Genomic DNA, 17,201 nt, shown 5'->3' on the forward strand with positions numbered 1-17,201 from the left:
CTCCATGTGCCATCCTGGGGCTGGACCCCCCTGACACGCAGGACCCCCCCTCAGGACCCCCTTGGACCACCCCGACCCCCTGCCCCCCTGCCCTGGGTTCCCCTGAGAACCCTCGGCATCCTCGGCTTGGGGCCCCCCCACCCGTTCTTGTGTACCCCCCCCCCAGGATCCCACACGAGGAAGCTTGGGGGAGTATTTTGGGGAGGGGGGGGTGTGGCTGAGTGTTTCATTAGCATGCCAGTAGCTGTATTATACAATTATATTATGCTAAGTGATTGTGATGTTAATGTTTTTCCTTTGCTATTTTTTCTGAGTAGGTAACGACTGTATGCCAATGAACATTACAACATTGTTTGACAATGGACTGTTTCCTCCTCCAACACCATAAATGCAACCTCAACATCACTGATGAATCAGCCGGCACAGAGGACAACATTCAACATCTCCAGGACTTATAGCATCCAATGGAACAATCTACTGATGGTGCCTGGCTGGCTGAGTGGTTTCCTTCCCTGACAGGATGACTGGGACACTTGATTTACCATATTATTCTATAGATATATATGTTTATTCCTTTTCCTATATGTATTTATTGCGTGCCTCTGTATATTACTCTGTTCTATACCCCACAAGCCCAAATGTACACGTCCAGCTTTGTACTCCCCAGGAGACGCGGTCCTGAGATTCCTGCCCTGCTGGGAGAAGGATCAAAGCACAGTGGAAAACTGCCACCTGCAAGAAACCCTTAATATACAGGCGAAGGCAGCAGGCCTGGAATCTCTCACTCTCTGTCTAGCAGGAACCAAGCTCCGTGGTGCCTGCATCCCCGCTTGCATGCCTTTGCCCTGGGTGCTGCTTCGGAGAACCCCCGGTTTGCGAGGTAACGGGAATAAATTTGCTCTTTGCATTTTATCCGTGGTTTTGTGGTTGTTCCTGCATCCTGCCTGTGTCGGCTCACACAACAGTGAACACTTTTTCTTACCTTTACTTTGAACTGGTACAGCGTAGAACAAACCTGGGCTTACAACGTCTGTTACACAGATGGTTTCATCTATAGCCAATTCAATCGACTTCCCGCGCCCAAGTGAGGTTTCTAATAGACATAGTAAGAAAATGCAGTGTACCACTTTCCTCCAAGCACATACATAAGTAACTGTTACAGAATATCTTTTTGAATTTTAGAGACAACTTCATGTTTTCACTTCAAGAAGAGAAATCTAAACCAAGACAACTCTTGCTTAATTTGCTGTTCATAATCTATTAGCATATAAAAGTAGCTAAAGTAACAAACACATCAGAAAAATAAGATATTGGAAAGTAAACATGGGAAGTTTCAGTCATAGCAGATTTGTAATTCTCTACTGTCAAATATTCAAATAGCATTCATTTAAGACAAACCCAATGACTTTTATCTTTCTCTTTATGTCTCTAATGCCACCTGCAGGGCAGCTTGTGTTTAACTGTGAAAACTGACAATATAATCAAGATTATGCATGTTTATTATTGATATTAATTATATTCAAAGAGCAAGATCACAGTTTAAGTCTGAAATACTAAAAATTCTTGTTGAATCTAAAAGTTAACATTAATTGAATTACCTTTTTTGTCAATGGAGTTGTTTGGAAAGCTATTTTTATCTTGTAGAACTTCCTTTACAGCCAATTTTTCAGAAGTTAGTACCTCATTGATCACTTTTGGATGACCTGTGGGATTGTCAATAAGCTCTACACCTGTCCCATCTTTTGAAAGGGAAGTTACTCTGGCTTGAAGCTTTATCCCTGCAGTGTACATATGAAATCTTGCTGTAGCTTCTGGAATCCATTTGCTATTACCAGGCTTTATACCTAGGAAGTAGGAGAACTCTTCAAAATATCTCCATTAAGTGACTTTCTTCAATATTATGTTTTCCTTTAAAAAATTCCTTCTCCCCCCCTCCCCCCCAAACCACAACTCAAAATACCAAGGCTACTTTTACTACCTTAGGGACACGCATTGTACTTCATCTTGTTAACTGGTCTCCCTTTTCCTCCTTTCTTTTCCTCAGGACACAAGTTTTCTCAGGACTCCCAAGTTTTGTTTTCTACATTTGATGATATTCTACCAAGTAAATCCTTGTGCCTTAGCACAAACAAGACTGTTAAGATTGTTTATGAATCAGTTTAATATAGCCTTTTTGTCAAAGGAGCAGAAAAACAGTGTGTTTTAAGAGACAAAAATAACCCAGCAGAAGACACCTTGACAAAATGTGGGTTTGAGCTTTTTTCCTGTTTCCACATTTTTTATTTTTAAACCAAGTAGACTACATTAGAAAGAAAGAATAATTCTGTAGAATTTTGAGCGATTTGGTGTGGAAAAGGAAGAGGGAGAGAACTGGTAGAAGACTGAGAAACAGCAGTATTTTGCCAAACTCTGCAGAAATCAAATGAAACATCCCTACCGAGAACTAAAGGCCAACTTGCTTCAAAAAAAACAGATGAACTCCTTTTGCCTGCAAAAATTTTGAAAAATAATTAAGTTGCACAAAAGCACATTTAATCCTAGCAAGGCAGCAACCAAAAGCTGGTAAGCACTACAAATGAAGCAGAACTAAATGACAAGTTCCCTTTGACTGGTGAATCAGTAAGTAACCTCCATGCAGATCACTCCACAGCAGTGTCAGGAGCTCAGGGAAGAGCCACCATCTTTCTGTTAAATACCAGTCTGCTGTGCAGTACGGCTAAAACAACGGCTCCCACAATTCCCAGAGGCTGGAGGCACCACAGACATTTATTATTTAAAAACAAACAAACAAACACAAAACCAAACCAAAACAACTAAAAAAACAAACAACAGCAACCAACCAAAAAAAAAAAACCAAACCCAGACTTCTGTGAAGTATACCCTGTCATCACCTCCCTCTCCCAAAGCAGCAAGTCTCTAAATGCAATAGCTCTTACAAGAGAAAGAATCAATAAGAAGATCCACCTGAGAGCCAGCATTTAATTCCTTGAAATGGAAGGTTTAGGAATGAGGATGAGATGTGCTGTATTTTATCCAGTGGTACTTTCTCAGCAATTCCATAGTCCACAAAGCATACTTTAACAGTTCCATCCGAAGTAACGTTCTGCACTAAAGCACGGTACCAGTTACCATCATCTAATTTTAAAAACTAAAAAAAAATTACTTCACGTTTAGTAAGCTTACCAGCATTTATATTTTAGTAAATATGCCCAATTCTTTGCTATCCTCCACCAATGCAAACTCTCAGATATGCAATTTTATTTTTTTCCTTGCTTTATGTTCACCCTTTAAAGAACAAAAATATTTTAGTCTGTTACTTATCAGAGAAAAAGCACAACAAGGTTCTCCAGTTTCAGGCTTAAAAACATTTGGTGGAGTTTTCTGACAGTATTCAGACAATGATTTATTAAGTAATTTTAGAGCAAGTAACTCTGAAAATTAGAAAGAAAAAAAAACAAAGATGAGATCAACAACATAAGCTGACTTGAACTTTATCAATAGTGTTCAATGTATAGCTTGCTTATAAAAAACTTGAGAGGGGATTTCTGTGAATTTTAGAATTTCACAAAAAAAGAGCTGTCGACACTGAGTTAACTCTTTAACTTACTGGACAGACTTATCATCAGGAAGAGGTGAGATAGCTGATATTTACTGACAAATTAGTTCAGTATGATAGCAAAATGACCAGTAATTCTTCCTTCTAATCCAACTTCACCCCAAAATCTAAAGTATACTTTACAGCCAGATAACACCATGGGAATTACCTAGTTCAGCCAGTGCATACGACAGATTACGGGATCTCATCCTGCTTGCTTATTTATATTTTATATCAAGTCCTTTAGCCTGCTCTGTAACATCACTTTTAGGGAGGAATTCAGTCATGTTTTAAAGGCCATAAGCCACGAAGAATCTATACCATCCCTAGATAAGCCAAAGAATAAACTTCCCTCACTTTTTAAGATCTGCCCTATATTTTTGGTTTGAATGCAATTAGCTTCCACTTCCAGACACTGAATTTCATCATGCTCTTTCTCTAGTAGGTTAAAAAGCCAGTAGCTATCAGAAGTCTTTATACATGCAATAGATGAACAAGATTTTTTTTTGTTTCCTTTGCCTTTGGAACGTCCTGGCTATATTCATTTAGGCAAACAAGTGTTTTAGTCAAGCAATCCTCACGCTAGGTAAAAGGAGAGGACTAAAGGCTCATTAAAGAAATGAGCCTTTGGACCCTAGATGAGGAGTTTGGACCATGAATGTACCCTCTATGTACCCCTGGGGGCACCTATGGGCTCTATATACCCCCCAGGGGCACCTATATGCTCTATATACCCCCCAGGGGCAATTATGGGCTCTATATGTCGCTGCAGGGCACCCATGGGCTCTATACACCCCTCCCAGGGGCACCTGTGGGCTCTATATATCCCCGCTGGGCAATTATGGGCTCTATATGTTCCTGGGGGCATCTATGGGCTTTATATACCCCTGGGGGCAGCTATGGGCTGTACATACACCCCCAGGGGCAATTATGGCCTCTCTATGCCCCCAGGGGCACCTATGGGCTCTCTATATCCTGGAGGGGCACTTATGGGCTCTATCTACCCCCCCAGGGGAAATTAGGGGCTCTATATGTCCCTGGGGGGAACCTATGGGCTCTGTACACCCCCCAGGGGCACTTATGGGCTCTGTATACCCCTGGGGGCACCTATGGGCTCTATATACCACCCCAGGGGCAGTTAAAGCCTCTATGTGCCCCCCCTGGGGCATCTATGGGCCCCATCTCCTCCCGGGGTACTTAAGGGCTTTGTACCCCCCCAGGGGGGGCACTACACTCCGAGGGGCACCTATAGGATCTAAATACCCCTGGGGGAGGCACTACACCCCCCAGGGGACAATTCTGGGCCTTATCTCCCCCCCCAAGGGGCAATTATGGACCCTATAGATGCCCCCACCCTGGGGGCAGATCAGGGCTCTACATTCCCCCCTGCCCCCCCCCTCCCCTCCCCCAGGGGGGGCTTTTTACCCCCCCAGGGCAATTCCAGCCTGAAGCCCCCCCGGGGGGGCCCCCCCAACACTCCTTACTCCCCCCCTTGTATATTTGTACAGCCCTGATAATGCCGCCGCCTCCGACCCCCATTTACCCCTCCCTTCCTTCCCGGGGCTGTCACCGCTGACTTATCACTGTGTGATAGTCCGGGCCCCTCCCCCACCCCCGGGGCCCCTCCCCCCAGTGGTGGCTTTTTTGGGCGGGGGGGGGAAGGGGCCGTGCCTCAATAAAACCCTTTGCCAAGAACCTCGTGGTGCTGTTGGGGGGGGGGGGGGGGGCGACACGGACCACCCCCAACACCCCTAATGACCCCCCCAGCCCCTAATTACTCCCCTGTCCCCTAATTACCCCCCAGCCCCTAATTGCCTCCCCAATCCCTAATTACCCCCCAGCCCCTAATTACACCACCGGACGCTAATTACCCTCCCAGCCCCTAATGACCCCCCAGCTCCTAATTAACCCCCAGCCCCTAATTACCCTCCCAAGCCCCTACATACCCCCCCCAGACCCTAATGACCCTCCCCAACCCCTAATGAACCCCCAGCCCCTCATTACCCTCCCCAGCCCCCCCCCCTCCCGTCCCCCCCCAGGGTCATGGGGACAGGGGGGTCACAGGCCCATGGGGGGGGAAGGGGCGTGGTGCTTGCGCTGGGGAAGTGACACCCTGGCCCACGTGACGTGGTGGGTGTCACCCTGTCCCGCCCCCCCCTCCCCGCGGTGCCCTTTGTGGTGGCAGAGGACGATCGGGCCGGGCTGAGCATGAGGGTTCTGCGGGTACGGGGAGGGGCGGGGGTGTATTGGGGGGGCCCTATGGGGAGCGTTATGGGGGGGGCCCTATAGGGGGGCCCTATAGGAGGGCCCTATAGGGGGGACGTTATGGGGAGGACACTATGGGGCGGGGGCATTACTGGGGGGGCACTATGGAGGCCCTATGGGGGGGCCCTGTAGGAGGGACCTATGGGGGGGGACATTATGGGGGGAACACTATGAGGGGGGCGTTATTGGGGGGGCACTATGGGGGGGGGCCACTATGGGTGGGGCGTTATGGGGGGGCGCCTATGATGGGGTCCCTATGGGGGGGTCCTATGTGGGGTGTTATTAGGGGTTACTGGGGGGGGCACACTATGGGCGGGGCATTATGGGGGGGTCCTATGGGGGAGAGCACTATGGGGGGTGTTATAGGGGGCTACTATGGGGGGGGCCCATGGGGGGGCAGTATGAGGGGGGGACAATATAGGGGGACACTATAGGGGGCCCCTATGGGGGCGGCGTTATGGGGGGACACTATGGGGGGCCACTGGGGAGCCCTATAACGGGGGAAGTCCCTTATGGGGGGCGTTATAGGGAGGGCTGGGGGGGGTGCTCCCTACAGAGGGGGGTTATGGGGGTGCAGGTGACTTGGGGGGTGGCCCTGGGCGGGGGGGGTGGTGTGTGTCCTGCCCCTCCCCCCCCCAACCCCGCCCCGCCCCCAAGGCCGCCCCCTGGCGGCTGCTGCGCTCGCTGCGTCCCCCCGCCCCCCCGCGGCACCTCCATAACCGCGTGCAGGAGCATCAGAAGCTCTTCCAGGTGAGGGGGGGAGAGGGGCGGGGGAGGGGAGGGGTGTCCCCTGGCGGGGGGAGGGGACACCCCCCCGACGTCCCTTGTCCCCTCCCCCCGCCCAGGAGGACAACGGGCTCCCGGTGCATCTCAAGGGGGGAGCGATGGACTCGATCCTGTATCGCTTCACCACGCTCGTGTGCTCCGTGGGTACGGGGGAGAGGGGCAGGGGGAGGGGTGGGATCCCCGGGGGGGGAGAGGCGGTCCCTGAGTGTGCCCCTCGCCCCAGGCACGTGCTACTCCCTGTGGTCGCTGGCCCAGGCCTCGAGGCCCAAGAAGAACTAAGGGGGGGGCCCAGACCCCACCCCCCAATAAAAGGCTCCAGTGGTGCTGGTGGCCTCCTTGGGGACACTTGGGGTCATGGCAGGGGTGGCACTTGGGGATACACACCGAGGGACAAGGCGGAGACTGAAACAACGAACGGGTTTTATTGGGGGGGGCCGGCTGGGGGGGGCAGTGCTATGGGGGGGGGGTGGTCCCCAAGTGTCCCCAAGTGTCCCCTCCCCCAGGGCAGGACTGGCCCCCCTGGGGGAATAAATAGTTTTGGGGTTAAAGGCATGAGGAATGGGGATGTCCCTGGGGGGGTGGGGACAGGGAGAGGGCTCGGGACAGAGATGGGGCCAGGGGAGGGGACATGGATGGGGACAAGAACAATGACAGGGTGAGGACAAAAACTGGGATGGGGACCAGAACTGGGATGGGGACCAGAACTAGGTGGAGCAGGGCTGGGATGGGGACAAGAACTGGGATGGGGACAAGAACTGGGATGGGGACAAGAACTGGGATGGGGCCAGGAGGGGACATCAGGGTGGCAGAGGGTCCCCCCCGGGCGTGGCAGCGCGGGTGGCCAGGAGGAGCTGGAGGGGCACGGGGAGGTCGGTGTCCCCGTCACTGTCCCTGTCGCTGTCGTTGTCCCCGTCTGGCCGCAGCACCCGGTTGTGGAGGCGGCTGAAGTGCCGCGCGCGCCGGCTGTAGGGACAGAGGGGACATGGCGGGGGACACTGTGCTGGCCCGGGGGGGAACACTGGGGGGGACCAGTATAACCCAATACATACCAGTACGGGCGGCGCTGGGCGGGGCTGAGGCCGCGCCAGATCCGGGCCAGCTCCCACGTGGCCTCCGTGGGGGTCAGGCCGGGTGGGTGCTGTCACATCACTGTCACCACACTGTCACCTCCCCGGGACCCCCCCCCCCCCCCGGGCTCATGTCCCCATCCCCCTGGGGGAGCCGCATTGCCCCCTGTCCCCCCCATGTCCCCCTGTCCCCCCCATGTCCCCATGTTCCACTCATCCCCCTGTCCCCTCCAGTGTCTCCATGTCCCCCTACATGTCCCCATGTCCCCTCATTCTCATCCCCCCATCCCCCGTGTCCCCACGTCCCCCCATCCCCATGCCCCCCTGTCACCCGATGTCCCCGTGTCCCCATGTCCCCGTCCCTGTCCCCCAGTGTCCCTGTATCCTCCCCACGTCCCCCCCATGTCCCCTGTCCCCACCTGCGGAGGGGTCTCCGCAAGAGGCAGCAGAACATGAGGAACCCATTGACACATTTCTTCTTGGGCCGGGGGGGGCCCTCGTTGTCCACTCTGGCCCCCCTGGGGGACACTGCGCTGCTACTGGCCGCTGCCACCTGTGGGGACACTGCTGGGGCCTGGGGGGACACGGGGTGACACCGGGGGGGTGTGGCACCAGAGGGGTGGTGACACCTGAGGGGGGGTGACACTGATAGGGTGGTGGCACTAAAGTGGGGGTGACACCAAGGGGACGGTGGTGACACTTGGGGGGGGGTGTCACCGGGATGGGGATGACACTGGGGGGTGACACTGGGTGGGGGGGGGGGGGTGACACCTGGGGGGTTTGACACCCGGGTGGGGGGTGACACCCGAGGAAATGCCGGTACCCACCTGCAGGCCGAGACACACGTCATTGAAGAGCTCTGGGGGGAACACACACACTGCGGTGACACTGGACACACACACACACACAGACATTGCCACCCCCCCCCCGTGTCCCCCCCACCCCCACCTCTGATCACCTCCGAGGGGGGGCCCGAGGGGGGCGGGGACGGCAGCAGGGAGGGGCTGAGCCCCAAGAACCCGCCCCGGGGGGAGGGGAGCTGGGGGACACAGGGAGCCTCTCAGGCCCGCCCAGTGCCTCCCAGTCCGGCCCAGTAGGGCACAGCCCGGGGCTCTCGGCCTCCCCCAGCTTCTCCTCGTCGCAGTGAACCAGTGCAGTTCCCCCCCGCCGCAACTTCCCCCCGCCAGTGTCACCTACCACTCTGTGTCCCCATCGCTCGGCCCAGCCACAGCGGTGCCACTGTAACCGGGGTGTCTGTGGGGATGGGGGGACACTGGGGGGGGTCCTATATTTAGGGGGGGTCCCCAGTTTGGGGGGGGTGTCCCCTGAATGGGGAGAAGGGCTTGAGGGGGAACTTGAAGGGGGGGAGGGGGCCATGGCGAGGGGCGGATCCCGGGGGGGTCTCAAAAAATCGGGGGGGGTGTTCAGGGAGTGGGAGGGTGTCCAGGGTTGGGGTGGGGGGGTTTCCCCTTGACCTGCCCCCCCCCTCACGATGCTCATGGCGCTCTGGGGGTGCAGGATGTGGTCCGGGGTGTTGCTCAGCAGCTGCGTATGAGGGGAGGGGTCCGGGGGGGCGTGGGGGTGCACACCCCCCCTCCCAGGCCCACCCACTAGACCCCCAGTTTGGGGGTGTCCCCAGTTTGGGGGAGGTCCCAGTTTGGGGGAGGGAGGTTTCCACAGTTTGGGGAGGGAGGTTTCCACAGTTTGGAGAGGGTCTCCAGTTGGGGAGGGAAGGGTCCCCCCAGTTTGGGGGGGTGTCCCCAGTTTAGGGGGGGTCCCAAATTTAAAGGGGGGTCCCCATTTTGGGGGGGAAGGGTCCCTCCAGTTTGGGGGGTGCCCCCAGTCCCGGGGGCCTCTCCAGTTTGGGGGGGGTCCCCTGAATGGGGAGAAGGGCTTGAGGGGGACTTGAAGGGGAGGGAGGGGGCAATGGCAGGGGGGGTGCCGGGGGGGTCTCCAGAATCTGGGGAGGGGTCAGGGAGTGGGAGGGTGTCTGGGGTTGTCCCTCTTACCTGCCCCCCCCTGCAGGACGCTCACGGCCCTCTGAAGGTACAGGATGTAGCCCAGGACATTGCTGAGCACCTGCACCTGAGGGGGAGTCGGGGGGGTGTGTGGGGGTGCACCCCCCAGGCCCCCCCCCACTAGATGCCCAGATGCCCCCCCCAATCTCCCCCCTCAGCACCCTGCCCCCACCCCCAGCCCCCCCCTCCACAGCACCCCAAACCACCCCACCCTCCAGCACCCCAACCCCCCCCAAACCCCCCCCGAACCTCCCCAAATTCAGGGTGCCCCCCCCATACCTGGGTGCAGCGCCCCCCCTCACTGGGGGGCCATGCCACGAGCTTGGCCAGTTCCCCCACGAGAGAGCGCCAGTCCGGGGGGGGGGGCCCTGGGGGGGGGAAACTGGGCGAGGGGTGACAATTGCGGGGCGATGACATCGGGGGTGGCGACACATAGATTGGGGGGGTGACATGAGGGGGACAATGTGGGGGGGGTGACAGAGGGGGACAGAGACATGGGGGGGAAGATATAGCTATGTCGGGGGTGACGTGAGTGGGACACTGTAGGGGGGGTGACACGGGGGGGGACCAGGGGAGCACGGGGTGACACGGGGAGGGACACACACCAGGGGGGCAGTGACATGGTCGGGGGAAACGTATAGCCATGTGAGGGGTGACATGAGGGGGACACTGGGGGGGGAGGCAACACAGGGGAGGCACCATGGGGGCACGGGGTGGGGGTCAGAAGGGACACCGCGGGGGGAACACACACACGGGGGGGGGGATGACAGGTGAAAGGACGCGGTGTGTGTTATCCCCCATCCCCCCTCCCCCCCCTTACCGGTGTCTGCGGGGCTGCTCCGGGCCCGGGCACTGTTCCCTGGCTGCTGCATCTGGGGCAGGGGGATAAATGCTGGGGGGCGGTCCCAGCCCCGGGGAGGGGTCCCAGGCCTGTGGGGGTGGGAGTCCTAGGCCCGGGGGGGTTCCCAGGCACTGGGCTGGGTGCCAGGCCTCAGGGCTGGGTGCCAGGCCCCGGGGGTGTGTGCCAGGCCCCGGGGGGGACGCAGGCTCCGGTGGGGTGTCTCCAGCCCCTAATTATGCTCCCCAACTCCTAATGACCCCCTCAGACCCTAATTACCCTCCCAAACTGATAATTACCCTCTAGCTTCTAATTATACTCCCCAACACATAATTACCCTTCAGCCCCTAATTACCCCCCAGCCCCTAATTACCCTCCCCAACCACTAATGACCCCCCCCCAGCCCCTAATTACACCCCTAGTACCTAATTACCGACCCCAACCTATAATTACCCCCAGCCCCTAATTACCATCTCCAACCCCTAATTACCCCCAGCCCCTAATTACCTCCCAGCCCCTAATTACTCCCCCAGCCCCTAATTACCTTTTCCAACCCCTAATGACCCCCTGAGTCCCTAATTACCCCCCCAGCTGCTAATTATCCTCCCAGTCCCTAATTACCTCCCAGCCCCTAATTAACCTCCACAACATCTAATTAGCCCCCTAGCCCCTAATTACTCTCCCCAACCCCTAATGACCCCTCAAGACCCTAATTGCTTCAAGCCCCTAATTGCCCTTCCCAACTCCTAATTAGCCCCCAGACCCTAATTACCCTCCCCAACCCCTGATTACCCTTTCCAACCCATAATGAACCCCCGAGCCTCTAATTACCCCCTCAAGCCCTAATTACCCGCCAGCCCTTAATTGCCCTGCCAGCTCCTAATTACCCTCCCAGTCCCTAATAACTCAACCAGCCCCTAATTGTTCTCCAGCCCCTAATTACCCTCCCCAGACCCTAATTACCCTCCCCCAACTCCTAATGACCCCTTCAGCCCCTAATTACCCCCTCAGCCCCTAATTATGCTCCCCAACCCCTAATTACCCCCTCAGACCCTAATTACGCTCCCAAACCGATAATTACCCTCCAGCTTCTAATTACACTCCCCAACCCATAATTACCCTTCAGCCCCTAGTTACCCTCCCAGTCCCTAATTACTCAACCAGCACCTAATTGTCCTCCAGCCCCTAATTACCCTCCTCAGATCCTAATTACCCTCCCCCAACTCCTAATGACCCCTTCAGCCCCTAATTACCCCCTCAGCCCCTAATTACCCTCCCCAACCCCTAATTACTCCCTCAGACCCTAATTACCCTCCCAAAACAATAATTACCCTCCAGCTTCTAATTACACTCCCCAACCCATAATTACACTCCCCAACCCCTAATTACTCTTCAGCCCCTAATTACCCCCCAGCCCCTAATTACCCCCCCAGCTCCTAATTACCCCCAAGCCCCTAATAAACCCCCAGCCCCTAATTACCCCCCTAGCCTCTAATTACCCCCTAGCCCCTAATTACACCCCCAGCCCCTAATTACACCCCCAGCCCCTAATTACTGCCTCTGCCCCTAATTGCTCTCCCAGCCTCTAATTACCCTCCCAGCACCTAATTACTTCCCCAGCCTCTAATGACCCCCCTAGTCTCTAAATGCCCTCCCCAACCCCTAATGACTCCCCCAGCCCCTAATTACCCTCCCCAACCCCTAATGACCCCCCTAGACCCTATTTAATCCCAGCCCCTAATTACCCTCCCCAACCCCTAGTTACCCTCCCCAGCCCATAATTACCCTCCCCAGCCCCTACTTAACCCCCCCGCCCCTAATTGCTCTCCCAGACCCTAATTACTCCCCCAGCCCCTAATTACTTTCCCCAAACCCTAATTACCCTCCCCAGCCTTTAATGACCTCTCCAGCCCCTATTTACCCTCCCCAACCCATGACCCTCAAGCCCCTAATTACCCTCCCAGCCCGTAATTAACCTCCCCAACTCCTAATGACCCCTCAAGACCCTAATTATCCCGAGTTCCTAACTACCCTTCCCAACCACTAATTACCCCCCAGCCCCTAATTGACCTCCCAGCCCCTAGTTGTCCTTCCAGCCCCTAATTACCCTCCCAAACAGTAATGATCCCCCAGCCTCTAATTACCTTCCCCAAACCCTAATTACCATCCCCAACCTTTAATGACCTTTCCAGCCCCAAATTGTCCCCCCCAACCCCTAATGACCCTTTCCCACCTCCTAATGACCCCGCAGCCACTAATTACCCACGCAGCCCCTAATGAAAGAATTAACCAGAATTAGGTAACTCGGTCTTCCTTTGTTAGGTACTTTTGTTGAAGGAATGGGGCAGTGACTGTGACTTCTCAGTTGTTTTCAGTCTTCTGTTGGAAATTTGCTCTAGTCAGCTTTCTTTTCTCCTACAGGGAGAAGTGGCCGGGCATGGCTGGCGTGTGGTCCTCAAAGTGAGGTGGTGAACGCTGTGACAGGAGGGCGGCTCTCTGCGCGCCGCTTCAGTGGAGTGAATGAACAGCGTCCCACTGTTCGTGTGATAAAGGGAGTTTCCCTGGCAGGAGAAAACTGGACTGCTGGTTGGGTTGGAAGAAGCAGAGGGAAGTGTTCTGTGTCTGTGTGACCCTGGAATATCACGAGCGGTTAAAGCACTTGTTCTTCCAGGAAGGGTACATACTTTTGAATCGGAGAAACGAAACTTCTATGTTGTTATGTGCTGCCTAATCCTGTTTCAGGAAAAGCTTTGGAGCGTCTCTTTGCAGGAGGAATTTTTTCTATATGACATTAACATACTGTCCCTTCAGAGTATCCAGTCCAGAGAGCCCTGATGTAAAATCTTGGGCTTCATGATACCATTAACTTTTGAGTATACTGGTAGTAAAACAAGTTTTCTGATTTTATTGTAGTGCACAATAGTTACCTAATTCTCCACTTCCACAAAGAGGCATTGAAAACTCGCTTTTTTTGGCCAGAGTGAAACAGAAAAAACCTGCGCTCTTTACAGCGTCTGTAACAGCCATTTAGGAAATGCTGAACTTCTGTCAGAAATACTGCCTTTAAAATATCTCAAACTTCCATAGTGGTGCTGTAAATGACTTGGACACATTCCCATGAATCTCAGACTAGCAAGCAGGTGACTTGAGAGCAGAACACATTTTTGTGTTGACTGGGGATAGGAAAAAAGAGCCTGAGTGAGTTATGTGGCAGATTGTTGAAAGATTGCCTTTCAGTCTGCAGTCCTTGAATCACTGCTTATTGAATATTGTGTCTGTGTAGATGGGATACACTGGTGTAATGGTACGAGTTTTTTCTGACCTCTGTAACCCACAAACTCAAATGATGTAATGTCCCCTGGTCCCATTATCTTCGTGTAAGCAAGAATCAGCGTAAGTTAATAGAACATCAAGGTTCACTATGTTTCTATCATCTTAGAATTCGCAAAAATAAATCCTTAGTTATGACCCCGCTTTCCATAAGGTGATTTGGTTGGACATGCTGGAAGAGGGCGTAAGTAGGCCTTTACCCTTGGCTGTGCCTGGTGAGGCAGGGGGGTCTCCATATTTTTTTGCTTAAGGAAGTGTGTTAATTTAAAGAGAACTTTTTTCAGGGACTGACATTTTGAGGATAACCTTGGAATGTTTAGAAATCCTCTTCTGAAATGACTGTCAAGTCATACATGGATTAATTTGACTGCCTTCTCCCCAATGGACTAAGACTGTTTTTCTTCTTGTGCCTGTGGATTGAGGAATTGTGGAAAGCATGCTGCTTTGGGTTATGTCAAGCAGTTAGGATGTGATAGAACTCATTTCTTTAAGTCATTTTGTTCTCTCAGTGGTATTCAGTGAAACAGGCAGTGTGTGTATTGTGATGAAACAGAGTCTACAAATTATTTTTCAGAACCAGTTCCCCCAATTAGGACATGCATTGCAACGCTTAAGTATGTTAATAATGGGATTACAGTGATAATATTCTTTAAAGTGTCCAGGATGAAACTAGTGAGACATGAAAAATCAATAGCTGTTCTCTGCCTGAAAAGATATTCTTTCCTGCATTTCAGCCTTGACCGAAATAGGGGATTGACCCATTCCAAGGCAATGATGCATGTGAATGAATGTTTGCTTGGAATACTTGGAGACGAGAACAAGGCATATGTAAATTTATGAGCAATAGAAAAATTGGGAGATGATTTTTTAGTTCTGCCATGGAGCAATCTCACTTGAAACACTTGACCAAATTCAGACAGGGATTCGCTTAAGCAAATCTGCAGTGACTCACCAGAAACTGTGGAATGGATAAATAGACAGTGGAGGAATAATTAGGTGGCAAGAATAGATTGTGCACGTACAAATGGGGTTTGGAAGCCTGGAAGGAAAATGCTTTACATAGTCCAAGTAAAGAAACGAGAAACTACTTCTGTTTGGTGCTGTTTTAAATTTGTTCAGAAGATATGCTGCATTTGAAGTTCAATATCGAGGCAGGCTACAACAACACGAACAGTCTTTGGCCTGGCAGCTGAAGTCATCGTTTATGTTCCTCCTCCTCAGGCAGAGGAGGACATAAACCCAGGGGACTGCATTGGATGGATGGTAATTTCCTCACCTCTTGACTATTGCATAGAAAGCAGTCGCTTCCTTGACTCACTTGTTTGAGATGGAGGTATGACCTTGTGTACTTTGAGGATAAGCATGTAAGGTGCTCTTTTCTCAGAAGATGATTCTACCCTTCTACAAACAGTTAGGGCCGGGAGGCTCACCTTTTTTTCTTTTTTCTTTTATATTTCTAACCTGTAGGCACCACTGTCAGCTAGAAGGAGGAAGGATTCCTGTCCATGCTGTAGTAACAGAGTCTCAAGAGCCTGAGAATGATCCTTGCAATTGTTGCTACTTGTGGGCTGTTCAGTCTACACAAGAAAGGTGAATAAAAACTTACTATAACCTCTGAATTATGTTGTTTTATTGGTTCACATAGAGTTGATACATGTCTATTTGGTTAGCTGTGCAGGAGATCCTCTCATGTACGGAAGGTGTTAAGCTTACAATGTATTTTTACAGGATTTAGCAGGTGTGAAGAGGGACCTCGTAGTTCCTACCTTCTGAAAGAAGGCAAAGCAACAGTGGCTACATTCTTGTGCTTGCTTTCTTAAATGGTTTCCTTTGTTTCTTGATGTCTGCTTCATGATTTGTGTGATATTCACACCTTGGTGTTAAAATACCATCAAAAGCAGTTGAGGCTGCAGATCTGGACCACTAAATGTGCCGATACAATAGCCTGCTGCCCCTAAAGGAGGGAGGTGACTATCGCTGGTGACCTTGTGCCAGCTTCAGCAGTGCTTGGAGCCTTCGTGAGCCAGTTCAGCTCATCTGGCAGAGAACGATCCCTGTTCAGCTGAAAAGTCAACGGTTTCCTGATGGACTGATGAATTAAATGAGAATGTGGAAGGGTGCAGTGTATGCAAGAGAAGGGCTGGAACTTTGATGGGCAAGGGAGAAAGATCTCTCTCTTTCAGCATCAGTAAGCTATTTAATCATCTCAGCTGTTCATAGAGTGGCAATCTTTTGAAGTTTGACTTTAGAGCAGTTTTCTTGTGAGCTCTGTCAGCTGCACTTCCAATGAAATGTACCTACAGTGCCACTGAAGTGTTTATCCTGAAACTTGGTGGCTCTAAAGAGAGCTCTTTCCACTTTTTGGCTGGGTTACCTATTAAATCTACTCTTAAAGCCAGCAAAATACGTAAATAAACAGTGGTATGATTTGGTCAGAAGAGTACACATAAATTTTTAGTACTGGCTCCAAAATGATGTGTTTAAAATATAGATGAGGTATCATTATACCTCAGAGAGCTAACAAACATAACATGCATAACTATAATGTCTGATTCTATTCAGTAGTATGCTTGGAACTCTTGCAAAATCTTTTTGAGGGGAAAGTAATCTTAATTCAGAGCAAGTCTTTCCTCCTATTTTGATACGTTCTCTTGCATTTTCTCAATAGGTATGTAATGCAATAGGGGTTGATTCTTGTGTTGTGGTACTCTGTTTTTATAGGGACTGTGCGTTTTGATTTTTTTGGAATGAGTTTAAATTTTGACCTTTTCCCTAGTACCTGGGAAAGCTCTTTCCTCATCTGTAGGTGTTTCTTTTGAATAGATAAAGATTAGGTGTTTGTTTCTTTAAAATGCATTACCTGTCATGGTGACAAGGTATAAATATCTTCCACTGATTCAGCGCGTTCTAAATATGGATGTCATCTCTCTACCTTTATGTGCAATTTTTAATGACAGTAGTATACAGCAACGCTCGAGGGGAACAGAGCAGCTTGACTGTTTTTTTTTTTAATTTTGAAAAGGCTTTCATTGTAGTTCACTTCATCTCTTGTAGTGCTCTGAGCACTTTGGCAGGTTGATAGGAGAAAGTTTCTTTAATCTTTTTCCAGTTTCACTTATGTTAAAATATGGGACCTTTACCTATTTGACAGTTCTTTGTCTTGGTCATCTTATTTTCCTGAACAAGATGTGACAAGTGTCAGTTTTTACCTCCGAGGGTTGAAATGTTTCAGCAGCCTTTAAAAATGGGTCTACTAGAAATTCCAGTTGACACTCTTTCGGAAAAACACACAAAGTGATTGA

General features: G+C 51.8%; 1 protein-coding gene and 1 long non-coding RNA gene across 2 annotated transcripts; both read left to right on the forward strand.

The window, feature by feature from the left end:
- Positions 1 to 5,706: 5,706 nt before the first annotated feature.
- On the forward strand, positions 5,707 to 6,967 carry LOC137677030 (cytochrome c oxidase subunit 7A1, mitochondrial-like). Its single transcript, XM_068424220.1, has 4 exons — positions 5,707 to 5,818; positions 6,518 to 6,610; positions 6,706 to 6,790; positions 6,870 to 6,967. Exons 1-4 carry the CDS (start codon positions 5,804 to 5,806, stop codon positions 6,923 to 6,925), a joined length of 249 nt encoding a protein of 82 aa, XP_068280321.1. The 5' UTR covers positions 5,707 to 5,803; the 3' UTR covers positions 6,926 to 6,967.
- A 5,422-nt stretch (positions 6,968 to 12,389) lies between these two features.
- LOC137677026 (uncharacterized) lies at positions 12,390 to 15,712 on the forward strand. The gene is made up of 3 exons (XR_011050208.1): positions 12,390 to 13,245; positions 15,367 to 15,489; positions 15,628 to 15,712. It is a non-coding gene; the product is annotated as an uncharacterized lncRNA (long non-coding RNA).
- Positions 15,713 to 17,201: the final 1,489 nt, after the last annotated feature.

Source organism: Nyctibius grandis (genome assembly GCF_013368605.1).
Source record: "Nyctibius grandis isolate bNycGra1 chromosome 34 unlocalized genomic scaffold, bNycGra1.pri SUPER_34_unloc_1, whole genome shotgun sequence".
In the NCBI taxonomy this organism is placed as follows: domain Eukaryota; kingdom Metazoa; phylum Chordata; class Aves; order Nyctibiiformes; family Nyctibiidae; genus Nyctibius; species Nyctibius grandis.